A 13,832-nucleotide genomic window follows, 5' to 3' on the forward strand; every position below is an offset into this window, starting at 1 on the left:
GGTCGGGAAGGAATTTTCCTCCAGGGCAGATTGGCAGAGGCCGTGGGGGGTTTTCGCCGTCCTCTGCAGCGTGGGGCACGGGTCACTTGCTGGAAGATTCTCTGCACCTTGAAGTCTTTAAACCACGATTTGAGGTTCAATGGCTCAGACCCAGGTTTGTTACAGGAGTGGGTGGGTGAGATTCTGTGGCCTGTATTGTGCAGGAGGTCAGACTAGATGATCATAATGGTCCCTTCTGACCTTAAAGTCTATGAGTCTAGACACAGCTCTCCGAGATCCCAGGGCTGCAGGGGCCACCCTGGGAGATGCCACATGCCTCTGAGAGAGGCAGGAGAAGGGTATTTTCCTACCTGCCAGGGCCTGAGCTCAGGCTTCCAGCAACTGCTTATGCAACAAAGATTCAGAGCTGAGCCGGGCACCACGTTCCTGAATCCCTCGTACGCCCTGGGAGAGATTCTGAGCTCTGACCCATACACCATCTCTGCATATCCCAGATGCTGGGACACTTATCATTATGTTCTTTTTTTTTAATTATTTTCTCTGTACTATACCTTGGCCAAGAAATTTGGACCTTGACAAAAAAAATAATTGACTACCCCTGCTTTATAGGAATCACCGAAATGCAGCCACCTCTGGGGAGGAACTTAGCAACCCTTCAAGGGCCCAGGCTTAGATCCTCAAATGTCTGCTTCCAATGGGAGTCAGGTGCCTGAATACCTTTGAGGATCTCAGCCCCAATCCAATGTCTAACAAACGCAGTGGGAGTCTTTGCATTGATTTATGGGTCACTGGCTCAGGTCCAAATGGACCAGCAATGCTATGCAACAGCTGAGATCAGGAAGTGAATGATAGAAATGTACCCAATTAAACTAGCAGGGGAAAGTTAAGGAGGCAAAATGCAGTGACCTGTTCAGTGATATGATGTGGCCAGGGTACCGAGGATAACATTCAGTTATCGCCAAAAAAATGCTCTGGGGACTCTGATGAAAACAAGTAGTTGGGATCTTTGTCTTCCATCTCTTTGAAGTTTGAAAACGTTAGGTCCGCACCGGTATTCTGTCGAGGCCTTGGGATTTTATACACTTTCAATAAAAACCTTTTCTAGTCCCCTCTAAATAGTTGCAATCCATATTTGTGATTCAGTCCAAGAAGACAAGATATTTCTTCCACATCTGCTGCCCATCCAAGGTAGCCATCAAGCAGGCGCTTCCTGCCCCATAAACGCTGTTTAAACTAACTAACTAAAAAACTAAACCCAACTGAAATCCACTGCTGCAATATCAACGGCGATCAATCAAAACAGGAAGCAGCTGGTCCCAAACTCTTTCCGAGCTGATGTTTTTGTTTTTTTAATTCCTGAGGAGAGGATATTGGTCTAGTGGCGAGAGAAGATTTGGGACTCCTGGGGTCTATTCCCAGCAATGGCACATTGCATAGTCATTGCGCTGCCCCGTGCCTCAGTTTCCCCACTTCTGCACACTGGGTGTGAGCGCCCCTACCTCCCAGGCATAGAGAGAGTAGGCATTAGTTAGTGCTGGGTGCTACATAAAGGCCAAGGAGGTGGAATTCCACAACTAAAGCCAAAATTCTCCCTCCTCATTGCTGATTGGTCAAGTCCTTCCTTCTCCACCTCTCAACCCGACAGGGTCCATGTTCCACATCCTCCATCACCATCATTATTTTATTCCTGTGGCAGCACTGACCATCCAGCTCCCTCCGCTTCACGTGCTGCCCAATGCTTTCTGCTAAAAGACGTTCCATTGCCAGCCGCCCAGCCGGCCACCGATCCGAGACCTTAGCTCCGCGAAGCAGCTGGAGCTGCAGCAGCGAGAGAGGAAGTGTTACCCACCCTTGCAGCACGGAAAGCACCTGGTGGAGAGGACGGTGCTGGCAGCAGACTGCACGATGGGCTCAATTCAGACAGGGAGGCGCCCCCCACTACACTCAGTGGAGCTGCTTCCCCAGAATAGAGGGGAGCAGGCGGAGGCCTGCCCACCCCAGAAAGATGCAGGGAGGGACTGGGGCTAAGAGTCTGCCGGCTCCATTCAGATCAGAGGTGGGCCAAGTGCACCGATCCAGACCCAAAGTTACAGCAGCTCAGGTCCCGTGGTGTGGTTCACTGAGATCCTTCCCTGAGGCTCCACCTGACGTGTCAGACCCCCACAGCTCGGACACCTGCTGCACGACCAGGTACATCTCAGCTCATCTATCCCCTGCCCTGGTGGAGGCCTCTGGCACAGGTGACACCTCAGGGTCCCTCCTGCTCTCTGCCTGTGGCACACAACAGCATCGTGTCCTGCGGGCTATGGTTCTTTCTCTCATCCAGGCTTGGGGGCTCGAGGCAGAGGGGCCTGGGAGGGGTTAGTGCCCCGTGATGTGCTGCACGTCAGACTAGCTGAGCTGGGGGTCCCTGCTGCTTGGAATCGATGGCTCTTTGATGGTCTCCTCTGTGCCTACTTCCTCACCACACAGACAGGCGGGCGCTGGATCCTGCCCGATCGAACTCAGCAGAGTGGGGGGGTCACCATTGGATGCAGAATCAGGCCTGTTACCTGCAACTAATATTTTTCCCAGCAAGCCTCCCGGTGCTTAGGCAGCACATCTTGCTATTCTGATGTGGCAGAAGCACGCCATGAAGAAAGGAGTCTGGAGCCGGGAGCTGCCGCTTTCCCTTAGCCTGTCCCGAGATGGTGATCCTGACTAGAACACCCCAGAGACTCCATGAACACAGCCGATCAGGGACAACGGAGGCCCGGATCATTTGATTTGAAAAGAAGAGGAGACAGAGAGACAAGACAAGGCAGACCTCCCGGTGCCCCTAATGCCAAACGCTGCAGCACCTGGCTCTCAGAGGCTGTGGCTAGCAGAGAGCTGTGAACAAAGGAGACGCCAAACCCAAGTGAAGAGAAAAAACTAAGCAGGCCTTCTTGGGGCGATCTCTGGTTTGAGTCATGCCCGGATTTTCCACGAGGCTCTAAGCCAGGAATGGAACGCTCTGCAATGATAAATACGCTTCCTCGGTACCTGCCCCTCCTTACAGCCTAGGCAGGCAGGCGTGGCTCTACCAGAGAGAAGCCATAAATTGTGAGGCTTAGCCGGGTCCCTCCAAGCATTTCACGAGCCAACCGTTATTGTTAACATTTCCTGCAAGGGGGATAAAGAGCTCTGAGTGCTGGTCTCCAGGAACGGGAACTGCCGTTGCCCTTACAAGGGAATGAAACGAGTTCCACGCGCAAGGCAGAAAGCGAAGCATCCGGGGCATAAAACATTTATTCGCCACCGCGGGCAACTTCCCCTGGAGCGCTGCATTTTCCTCCCTTTCTGGGGTTGGATTCTGGCAAACGCACATGCAAAAGCAGCTGCCCAGTTGTCAGGCCTTGTTCTCAGTCCAGTCTGCTGTTCATGTAGCCACCACTTCCCCACGCAGAGTTAGAAAAACATCATCTCCTTGGCGTTCACCTGCCCCTCAGCAGCTCTCCCTGCCCAGGATGATCACTGCCTGATGGCACTGTTGATCTTAGATTCTGCAAGCAGGTCAGATCTTGAGGTTTTCCTCAGTTGCTCAGGCAAAACCTGCCATTGGCTTGGATGGGAATCTTGCCAGGGGAAAGGGTCCGGCCCTTTAAGATGTCAGCATCGCTGTTTTCCTTACAGAAGGGCGGTCGGGATCCTTCTCTGCAGAGCTAATGAAGTCACGCTGGGTGTCCGATACGCCAGGTACATGTGTGAGCCCATGTGTCACGAGTCCTTGTTCCCTCCTCACTGCCAGGAATTCAGAGGCTGCCCCTTGCCAGCTTTCCATGCCCACGCTGTGAATCAAACCAACAGGGAGGGGGACTCCCGAGTGCAGCGCTCGCAGTCTGCAGGACGCAGAAGAAGCCAAGATGTCCAGCACTGGACAGATCCCTGGGACGCCAGCAGGAGCAATGCCCCAGGTTCTGCTCGCTAAGCCTGCCCTATACATCAAGTTGGGCAGTTTGTAAACATTTGCGTCATCCCGGAGGCGGCAGCAAAAACTGAGTATCTGACAGTCAGGCAAACATCTGGGGAGCCAGGGACATGTGCCACACACACCTTCAAAATAAAAACACCAGCTGTTCCCTGCAAGCCAACACTGATGGCCACGGATGACCAAGAGGCAAAGGTGCAGGAGCGGAGAGCAAAGAGGGAATATTCTGCCTATCTACAATGCTGCTGAGATGCCAAGCCCAAAGCCTTAGCCCACTCCCCCCCAGGTCAGGTAGGTAGATGGAATTATCCCTGTTTCACAGATAGGGAAACTGAGGCATAGATTAATCATGCAACTTGGCAAGATCTGCAATAGTGCGAACAATAGAAAATGAGACTGAAGGCTAACCTCAGGCCAGCCATCCTGTAAGATCCGGGTTTGACTCCTGGATCGCTGGTGGGAAGGAGTGGGGAGTCCTTGGACTATCTCATCATTGCGAGTGCACTTGGCGGCTATTTCTACTTTCCATCCCGGAGAAGGTACTTACTCCATCTTCTCCCACCCTATGGTCTCGAGGTTCCTCAAAGGTTTGGAGCGTCTATACCCCCAGTACGACGCCTCGCCCCTTCCTGGGACCTCAACTTGGTCCTGACGAGACTTATGACTCCTCTATTCGAGGACCTGGCGACCTGCTCGCTCCTGTATTTGTCATGGAAAACAGCCTTCCTTGTGGCCATCACATTGGCTAGGAGAGTCTCTGAGCTTCGGCCTCTGATGGTGGACCCACCATACACGGTGTTCCACAAAGACAAGGTGCAGTTACGTCCCCATCCGGCGTTCCTCCCCAAAGTAGTCTCGGCCTTCCATCTCAACTAGGACATATTCCTCCCAGTCTTCTTTCCCAAACCGCATACATCTCGTAGAGAACAGCAGTTGCATTCCCTCGATGTCCGTAGGGCGCTCGCCTTCTACATTGACCGGACGAGACCCTTCCGCAAAAAGCCCCAACTTTTTGTGGCAGTGGCAGATCAGATGAAAGGAGTACCCATCTCTTCTCAGAGAATTTCGTCATGGGTAACGACATGCATCCGTACTTGCTATGACCTAGCTCATGCCCCTCCGGAGCATATTAGCGCCCATTCCACCAGGGCTCAGGCCTCTTCAGTCGCATTCCTAGCTCAAGTACTCATCCAGGAGATATGTCGAGCAGCTACGTGGTCTTCAGTATATCCCTTCACTTCCCATTATGCCCTGGTGCAACAATCCAGAGAGGACGCAGCCTTCAGCTCTGCGGTTCTACGCGCTGCAGTATCTCACTCAGACCCTACCGCCTAGGTAAGGCTTGGGATTCACCTAACTGGAATGGATATGAGCAAGCACTCGAAGAAGAAAAGACGGTTACTCACCTTTGAAACTGTTGTTCTTCGAGATGTGTTGCTCATATCCATTCCAAACCCGCCCTCCTTCCCCTCTGTTGGAGTAGCCGGCAAGAAGGAACTGAGGAGCGGACGGGTCGGCAGGGGTATATATTTGGTGCCACAGCGGTGCCATGCCAGGGGGCGCCCAGCCGACCCCCCGAGTATTGCTAGGGTAAAAACCTTCTGACGGACGTGCATGCGGGGCGCACACACCAAGGGGTTGGGGCATCCGCCGACAGTATGTCTATCACCGGGTCTTCAACCTCAGGGACCTCCTCCACCTGGAGATTGATATTTAAGGCGACTTGCCTCAAAAGGTCCTGGTGAGCTCGGAAGTCGATAGGGAGCGGGCCCGAGGAGGATGTACCTGTCACTGCCTCGTCGGGTGAAGAGGAGGACGACAGACCCGGTAGCAGTGGTTCCTGGAGGGACTCTTGGTCCAGAGGTATGTCAGGGTCCAGGAGGGCCTGAGGGTCCGGTGCCTGAGGAGAGTGATCTGTACCCGCTGGAGGGGGGCAGCTAACAGTGGACTGTGGTGCGCAATGTTCCGACGGGGCGGAACGTGATGGTACCGTGGGCTCGCCTTGGGCCTGGTGATATGCCCAAGGCATCCAAAAGGACCACTGATGAGGATCTTGAGCCTCATGGAGAACCCGGCTGTGCGCCTCTGAATCAGGATAGGCAGCACTATCAGCGTGCAATGACTCAGACGCGTGCCTCGATGGCGATGGCGGAGCGGAGGCTGTTTGAGGATAAGCCCTGTCTCTAGGGTACCATATTTTGTGCCGCACCGGGGAGCGGTACCAGGATCCGTACCGGTACCGAGAGCGTGATCGGGACCTGCGACCGGCGCGGTGCCAGGAGGTCGACCGGGATCTTGACGCTCTATGATGAGAACGGCTGCGGTGCGAATGGTGCCGGGAGATGAACCAGTGCCTGGAATATCGGTCCGGTAAGCAGGACCTCGAGTGGTGCCATGAGTGCGACTGGTACCGGGGAGGAGATCGGTACCGGGACTGCGAGCGGTGCCTGGATCTGGAGTGATGGCGAGATCGAGAGCACTGACGGGACCTCGATCTTGAGTGCTGTCTGCCTGAGGTGCCGATGGAAGGTGGTCTTACCATGGCAGGCTTGCCTGTCGATTGAATAACCCGCACCGGCGGTGCCGCGGGTTGAGGCAGGGCGGGCTCCGTTAAGGCAATAAGTTCCCTCGCCGTAGCAAATGTCTCTGGCGTAGTGGGAACAAGAAGCTCTACTGAGGCATGTGCCGGGGAGCTGTCATGCACCGGACTCGACGGCTCTTGCACGGCCAGAATCAACGGTGCAGAGATTGTCGGTGCTGCGGCAGTTAGTGGTGCCAGGCGGCTCGACTTAGATTGCTGCTCAGACTGCGGTGCAGATAGTGAGGCCGCAGGAGCTTTAAGCTTCTTGGCACGTGGGGAGAGGGAGCGGTGCCAGGCCGGTTTCTGTGCTGGTGACGGTTGGTGCCAAGCTGTCTTCATGGTGCCGGCGATCTCCGGTGCCGATGAGGCACTTTTCCCCGGCGTGGACTGTCTGGCAGGCGGTGCCGAAGGTGGAGGAGTGAGGGCTGCCTCCACTAGGAGCTGTTTAAGGCGAAAGTCCCGCTCCTTTTTCGTTCGCGGCTTGAACGATTTGCAGATCCGGTACTTGTCTGCGAGGTGGGACTCCCCCAAGCACTTGAGGCAGGAGTCATGGGGATCTCCCGTGGGCATCGGCCGGCGGCAGGCCGAGCACGGTTTGAAACCCGGTGAGCCAGGCATGGGCCTGGGCACCAGGAGATGGAAAGGGCTAATCCCCGACCCTCTGAACTATATACACTAACTACATTTACAAAAATCTATTAACTAGAACTACAGAGAATAAACTATATACACAATAAGTATTAGAATGAGCGAAAAGCTAGAGAGGTGGAGATCAGTTAAGCTGCGCTCCACTGTTCCAACGACCGACACGTGCTCCCCTCTTTGTGCCTCTGTTTCCCCATCTGTAAAATGGATTAATGAGACTGACCTTCCTTTGTCAAGTGCTTTAGATCCAGAGAGAGAGAGAGAGAGAGAGAGAGTGTGTGTGTGTGTGTGTGTGTTACAAGGTGGCTGTGAGGTATAAAGCATGTTGAGACCCCTGGATAGGAGGCATCAGGGAAAGACAGAAGGTTAATAATAAATAACAATTTTCCCAGGCCCATGCCCATGCCCCTGGCTTTTCTCTTCCAGGTTTTCTGCGCTCTGCATTCTCCATGGCCGGCTGGATCGCCGTGGGCTAGTGACTGGGCTCAGATGCAGTAGCCTTTTCTATGCTCTCACCTTCCACCGCCAACAATGAGCCTCCGTGCAGCCGGCTGGGCTCCCCCTCCGTACATACAGCTTGTGACATCACACGCCATTGCCTTGCCCATGTTGTCCTTCCCATGGCCAGAGAGGACCCCTGCCCTGCCTCTGTTGCACCTAGTCCCTGGGCCGGCTGAGGTCCCCCCGGCTTTAAGCAATGCAGCTGAGTGGCTCTCCACACCCAACAGTCCTAGCCCCTTTAGAAACTAACCCCCAATATGACTTGGACATTCATCCTAAGCCCCTTCTTGCTGCTCAGCTGAGTGGCTTCCTCCTGCCAATCCCAAAACCCAGTCACCCCCACCAGCGGCCGGCAGCTGCACTATGTTAGAATGGGAGATCAAATGCTTTCATGGCTGGGACATAACCCTCGGGCTGCACAGCCTTGGCCAAGTGCCGGGCGTTGGCTCTGCCTCCCCATGACGGGGCAAGGGCAGGCTAGCGTTCTCTGGAGCACCAGGGACGGCGCCCTGTCTGGGACGAGATACCAAAGTCCATCGCCGGCCTTGCTGGGATCTAGAACGAGCGCGTTCTGTGTGCATGTCGGGAGGACAAAGCATTGAAGCAGTAGCAGCCCCGCCACCCAGGCCCAGGACCCCACCACTCTCTCCCCAGATACATTAACCACGCGTTCGTTTGGAACACAAGATCCTGGGGCAGGGACTGAGTCTTCATCTGCGTCTTGGAGATGACCTCCTGAGGTCTCTTCCAACCTAATATTCTATGATTCTATGACACCCCAGCACCTGCCACCAGTGCTCCCATTTATGATAATCACCCTCCGCTGGAGTCAATCCGTCTGGCCCTGTCTCGTTTTTCTGGGCCTTGGTGCGTCCGGGCTCTGGCCAGGCGCCGGCGAAGATATTCCAGTGAGCTCCCCAGCCCAGTTCTGCATGAACCCCAGCACGCTAGGCAGCTTGTCTGAGCCTCCTGACTGAGACCCACAAGGATCCCAACTCTCTCGTGCCAGGGCCCCCCCCATCAGCCTCACTGCCTGCAGGCCACAGAAGCAGCTGCCGAGACCTTGAGGGGATGAGGGGCATGGGCATGGGCATGGGAGGGGGGTGAGATGCTGGTTCTCTGCCTGTCTCCCTGCCCGTCCATGCCCTGTAAGCCTCATACACTCCAAACTCCAGCCTGGCAATGAGAGGCTGGATCCACAGCCCTAGAGACAGGAGGCCTCTCCCATCCCACCGAGCAGCTCCAGCACGGGCAGCTGCACAACCAGCTTCCCCACAGTGCTACCCTGCCAAGGTGCCCACCCACTGAGCTGGATGGAGCAAGCCCTGAGGGCAACGAGCAGGGCAGTTAGAGTTTAAATAACACAGTGAGGAGGGCACCATAAATAATGTAGTCAGACTCCTATCACCCCCTTTGCTCCTTATCCTCAGGTCTGAACTTCCCTGCAAGACCCACTCTCTCCGCCGGTCACATCAGCAGAGACCTGCAGGGGACGCTGACGTTAGACCTCCTCTATATAAAGGAGGTAGGAGGTTTTAGGAGGGACCCTTTGCCTCTGCAATGTGCCACCCCCCGCGCAAACAATCCTGCAAGAGCACCCCCCCCCCCGCACCCCACCAGCTTGTGAGCTGCAAGGGCTGATGGCCCAGGCGGCTGCTGGGTCTCACTCGACAGGGTAAGCGTGCCAAACTGGGGAATAGCTTTGTTTTAGCCTTGCTGCGTAACCAGCATATGCCAGGACCTGGTTCCATTGTTCCCATCAATGCTGTTGAGCTACTGTGTTTTTAATCTGCAGTCAGAGGCAGCCGCCGTCTCAAGACATGCGTCTCTTGTTTATAAATCTAAATCACTCACCGCACTTATTTCTGAGTGCACCAGAGGGCCCTATCGCCACCTCCTCCACCCGGCCCCCCGTTTGTCTGCCTCATCCACCTGTCTGACCCCCAAGATCGTAAGCTCTCTGGGGAAGCGACTGCCTTCTTTATGACTTGACTGCACAGTGCCTGGCACCGCACGGGCGGGATCCCGTAGGGGCCGGGGCAATATAATAATATGTTATAACAATGACCTGTGTCCGGAGCTTTGTGGACCTGGTGGGGACCAGCCCAAGTACCCTCCATGCTGTCCTCCCGGCGGACGCTGAAGTTGTCGTAGGAGTCCCAGCGGATGAGAGGGTCTGAGGTGTTGTAATCCACGGAGACACTGGGGCCGTTCTCCAGATGTTCCATCCCTGGGGGCAGGCAGAGGGGAGTCAGTAAAGGAGGCCGAAGCTACACAGGGGTCCGGTGTTGGAACGTCAAGGGGAGAGACAGGAGTGGGCCAGGCAGGATTGGGGGTGCGGAAAGAGACGGGAGGAGACCGGGAAGGATAGGGGGTGCGGTGAGAGACAGGAGGAGGCAGGGCAGGATAGAGGGTGCAGGGAGAGACAGAAGGAGGCCGGGCAGGATAGGGGGTGCAGGGAGAGACAGGAGCGGGCCGGGCAGGACTGGGGGTGCGGGGAGAGACGGGAGGAGGCCGGGCAGGATAGTGGGTGCGGGGAGAGACGGGAGGAGGCCGGGCAGGATAGTGGGTGCGGGGAGAGACGGGAGCAGGCCCGGCAGGATTGGGGGTGCAGGGAGGGACAGGAGAAGCTGGATTATTAGAAAGAGAAGGAAGTGAAAGGAGAGAGAGTGAAAGGCAGGAAAAGGCAGGACAAAAGGAAGAGGAAAGGAATCAGCCTCTGGAGATAGGAAAGACTCATCACAGGACCTGGTGCATCTCTCTGCCAACCCCAGGCTGTTCCAGTCAGGCATTCACCAGGGGTTAGTTATCCTGCCTGATGCTGAACTACCAACACGTCCCAGCACAGAGCATCCTGTGAACCAGCAGATCTAACTGTCGGGAAGCAACTCCTGATCAAACAGGCAGACGCACAGAGGGGCGCGTATGGGGGGCAGACAGAGGGGCGCATATGAGGATGGACAGAAAGGAGCAAATGGGGCAGACACAGGGCCATGTCTGGGGACGCACAGTGACAGAAGGGCATGTGTAGAGATGCACAGACTGAGGAGTCCTGTAACGGGGGGCTTTTTCTTGGGCTACAGAGCCTGGGGCTAAATGAACCCTGGTTACAGGATGAACCCCACTGTCATATGGTGATGATAACATTCTTTCCATTCCCATTAGTAACGCTGGAGGACGCGAAACAGGAACTACTGAAGTTGGACTTTTCAAATCAGAGGCCCAGATAATTTGCATCCAAGAGTTTTAAAAGAGCTGGCTGAGGAGGTCGCTGGACCATTCATGTTGATTTTCAGTATGTCTTGGAGCAGAAGACCATAAGAAAGCTAATATGCCAATTTTTAAAAAGGGTCAATGAGATGACCCAGGAATTACAAGCCAGTCAGTCTGACATTAATCCCTGGCAAGATAATGGAGCGGCTGCTATGGGACTCAATTAACCATGAGCTAAAGGAGGGTAATGTAATCAATGCAAATCAACATGGGTTTATGGAAAATAGATCCTGTCAAACTAACTTGAAAACTTTATTTGAGGAGATTACAAATTTGGTCGATAAAGGTTTATATCATAATATAGAGATTTCTGTAAAGCACTTGATTGGGTACCGAGCAACAGTTTGATTAAAAAACTGGAATAACATAAAATTCACTTGGGACACATTAAATGGATTAAAAACTGGCTAATTGATAGGTCTCAAAATGTAACTATAAATGGGGAATCATCATTCCAACAGGTATGTTTCTAGTGAGGTCTGCAGGGATTGGTTCTTGGCCCTACGCTATTTACCATTGTTATGAATGACCTGAAATCATCACTGATAAAGTTTGCACATGATGCAGAAGTTGAGGGGGGGTGAATAAGGAAGAGGACAGATCACTGATCCAGAGTGATCCAGGCTCAAGCAAACACTATGTGTTTTAATGCAGTTAATTGTAACGTATCCATCTAGGAACAAAGAGTGCAGAGCGTACTCCCAGGATGGGGGACTCTATCATGGGAAGCATGACTCTGAACAGGATTTGGGGGTCATGGTGGGTCATCAGCTCAACATGAGCTCCCAGCGTGATGCTGGGGCCAAAAGAGCTAATGCGATCCTGGGACTCATCAACAGGGGAATCTCGAGTTGTTTTATCTCTGGACTTGGCACTGGTGCGACCGCTGCGGGAATCCTGTGTCAGTTCTGGTGCCCACAATTCAAGGAGGATGTTGATAAATTGGGGGGGTGGGTCAGAGAAGAACCACACGAGTACCACTAAAGGATTAGAAAACCCACCTTATAATGACAGATTCATAGACCTTATCTATTTAGTTTAACAAAGAGACGGTTAAGCGGTGACTGGATCACAGTCTTTAAGCACCTACCCAGGGAACAAAAATTTGATAAAGGGCCCCTCAGTCCAGCAGCAGAAGGTCTAACCCAACTCAGTGACTGGAAGTCAAAGTCAGACAAATTCAGACTGGAAATGAGGCACAACTGTTGGAGTAATTCGCCCCTGGGACAATTGATCAGGGCTCGGGCTCAGTTCTCCATCACTGACAATTTTTCAATCCATATCGGATGTTTTTTCCCAGAAGACCTTCTCCGAGAACTGTTTTGGGGCAGTTCTATGGCCACGGGTGGGGGAGGGGGTCAGATTAGATGGTTCCAATGGTCCCTTGGCCTTGGACTCTAAGAACCTACGAATTAGACAGGAGACAAGTTTAAGCGCCAAGAAGGTCCAGCTGGAGAAAGAGCTGGAGGGAAGAGACTGCAGGGCCCTGACTCAGCAGAGAGCCAGAGCTGGACAGGAGGCTGAGAGCAGGGAGAGAGGGAGGACAGTTCTCAGGCAGGGCCCTGGGAGAGACCCTGACTAGCCAGGGAAGAGACTGGGAAACCCAGAGGGGCTGTGAAGAGGCAGGATAAGAAGTTTCCCAGGGAAAACTGCAATAGGGAGAAAGGTTTCAGCCCAGCTGTGCAGTACAGGGCTCTGGGCTGGAACCCGGGGCGAGGCTGGGACCCGGTTCCCCTACCGGCCCCAAGGAGGGGGCCTACCAGCCCATCCCAAGGGTAGTGGAGCCCCGCGAGGGGACAGTAGACTGAACCGAGCACTGGCTGAAGAACAGCCCCAGAGAGGCCAGAAGGGTTTTGCTTCTGTTCAGGAAACGTGGGGGGGAGTAACCTGACAGAGAAACCCCCATAGCGCGGCAGCGACGACCTCCGGGGGCCCTAGCCCAGCGAGGAGCTGCTGCACTGCCCCTGGCCACGAGGGGAGGCTACGTGGTGACTGAATTGGCCGGATAGCTGGGATTCTGAGAGTCCCAGTTCCTGAGTGACACCCCCACGCCCCCCACACACCTGCCGGGAGTTTTGGTCTCAGTGGTGAGCTGGGCCTGGCCCAGCATCACTGGCAAGGCCAGCCCAGCTCCCCGCTGGCCCTTTCAGAGCAGGGGCCCAGGCTGCGCTGGCCTGGCCTTACACTCCACGCCTCAGGACCAGCAGCTCCCTGGGCGTCCTGCCCAGAGAGGGCTCCGGCCTCCGTGAAGGTGGAGGAGGGGATGGGGGCTGCTCCCCTCCCCAGACAAGTCACCACGAGGATGCCTCATTCCAGGCGAGACCGTATTACTGAGCAGTAGGAGACTGGCACCGCACACGGGGCATGCTCCGCGCCTGGCAGCAGGGCCCCTCCGCCCATGCTCACCCACAGCAAGGAGCTGCCCAGTGCCAGTGGGTGGTGGCACGGGGCAGGGGGATGGTGGAAGGGGAAGGGTGGGGGATGAAGCAGACGGGAGCAGAGGTGGCAGGCACAGGAAGGAGTGGGTAGGAGGAGCAAGGGGCTCAGGGATTAGTAGCTTTGGGCTGCAATGCCCCATGCAACGGGGCCAGCACCCATACCTTGGATCTTCTCGGGGCCATATGAGAACACAAACTCCACCTTCCCGTACTCCGGAAACCGGTCATCTAGGATGGGAACAGAACACAGAAAACTCAGCGTGTGTCCAATCTCCTGCACCGCACTAAAGCAGGGGGAGTCCAAAAGTCGCTCACCAATGAGCAGGCCCATGGGCAACCCTTTGCTGTTTCCACCCTGAGAGCTTAGCCTGGGTAAAATGTCAGACTCCCAACTATGGAGACAGCGCTCCCCGTTCAGCAAACATAAAAACATGAGAACGGCCAG

At 54.8% G+C, this 13,832-nt stretch overlaps 1 protein-coding gene across 11 annotated transcripts in view; it reads right to left on the minus strand.

Annotated features, from left to right (window-relative positions):
- The window catches only part of TNS1 (tensin 1), a 280,050-nt gene that overhangs the window by 87,757 nt on the left and 178,461 nt on the right, over positions 1 to 13,832 (minus strand). For all 11 annotated transcript variants that reach the window (XM_050916920.1, XM_050916918.1, XM_050916921.1 and 8 more), the window contains 2 exons: positions 13,550 to 13,615; positions 9,745 to 9,906 (listed from right to left, as the gene is read on the minus strand). In XM_050916920.1, coding sequence (XP_050772877.1) covers positions 9,745 to 9,906; positions 13,550 to 13,615 — 228 coding nt within the window. The remainder of the gene's footprint in view (positions 1 to 9,744; positions 9,907 to 13,549; positions 13,616 to 13,832) is intronic.

Source organism: Gopherus flavomarginatus, chromosome 10 (genome assembly GCF_025201925.1).
Source record: "Gopherus flavomarginatus isolate rGopFla2 chromosome 10, rGopFla2.mat.asm, whole genome shotgun sequence".
Taxonomy (NCBI): domain Eukaryota; kingdom Metazoa; phylum Chordata; order Testudines; family Testudinidae; genus Gopherus; species Gopherus flavomarginatus.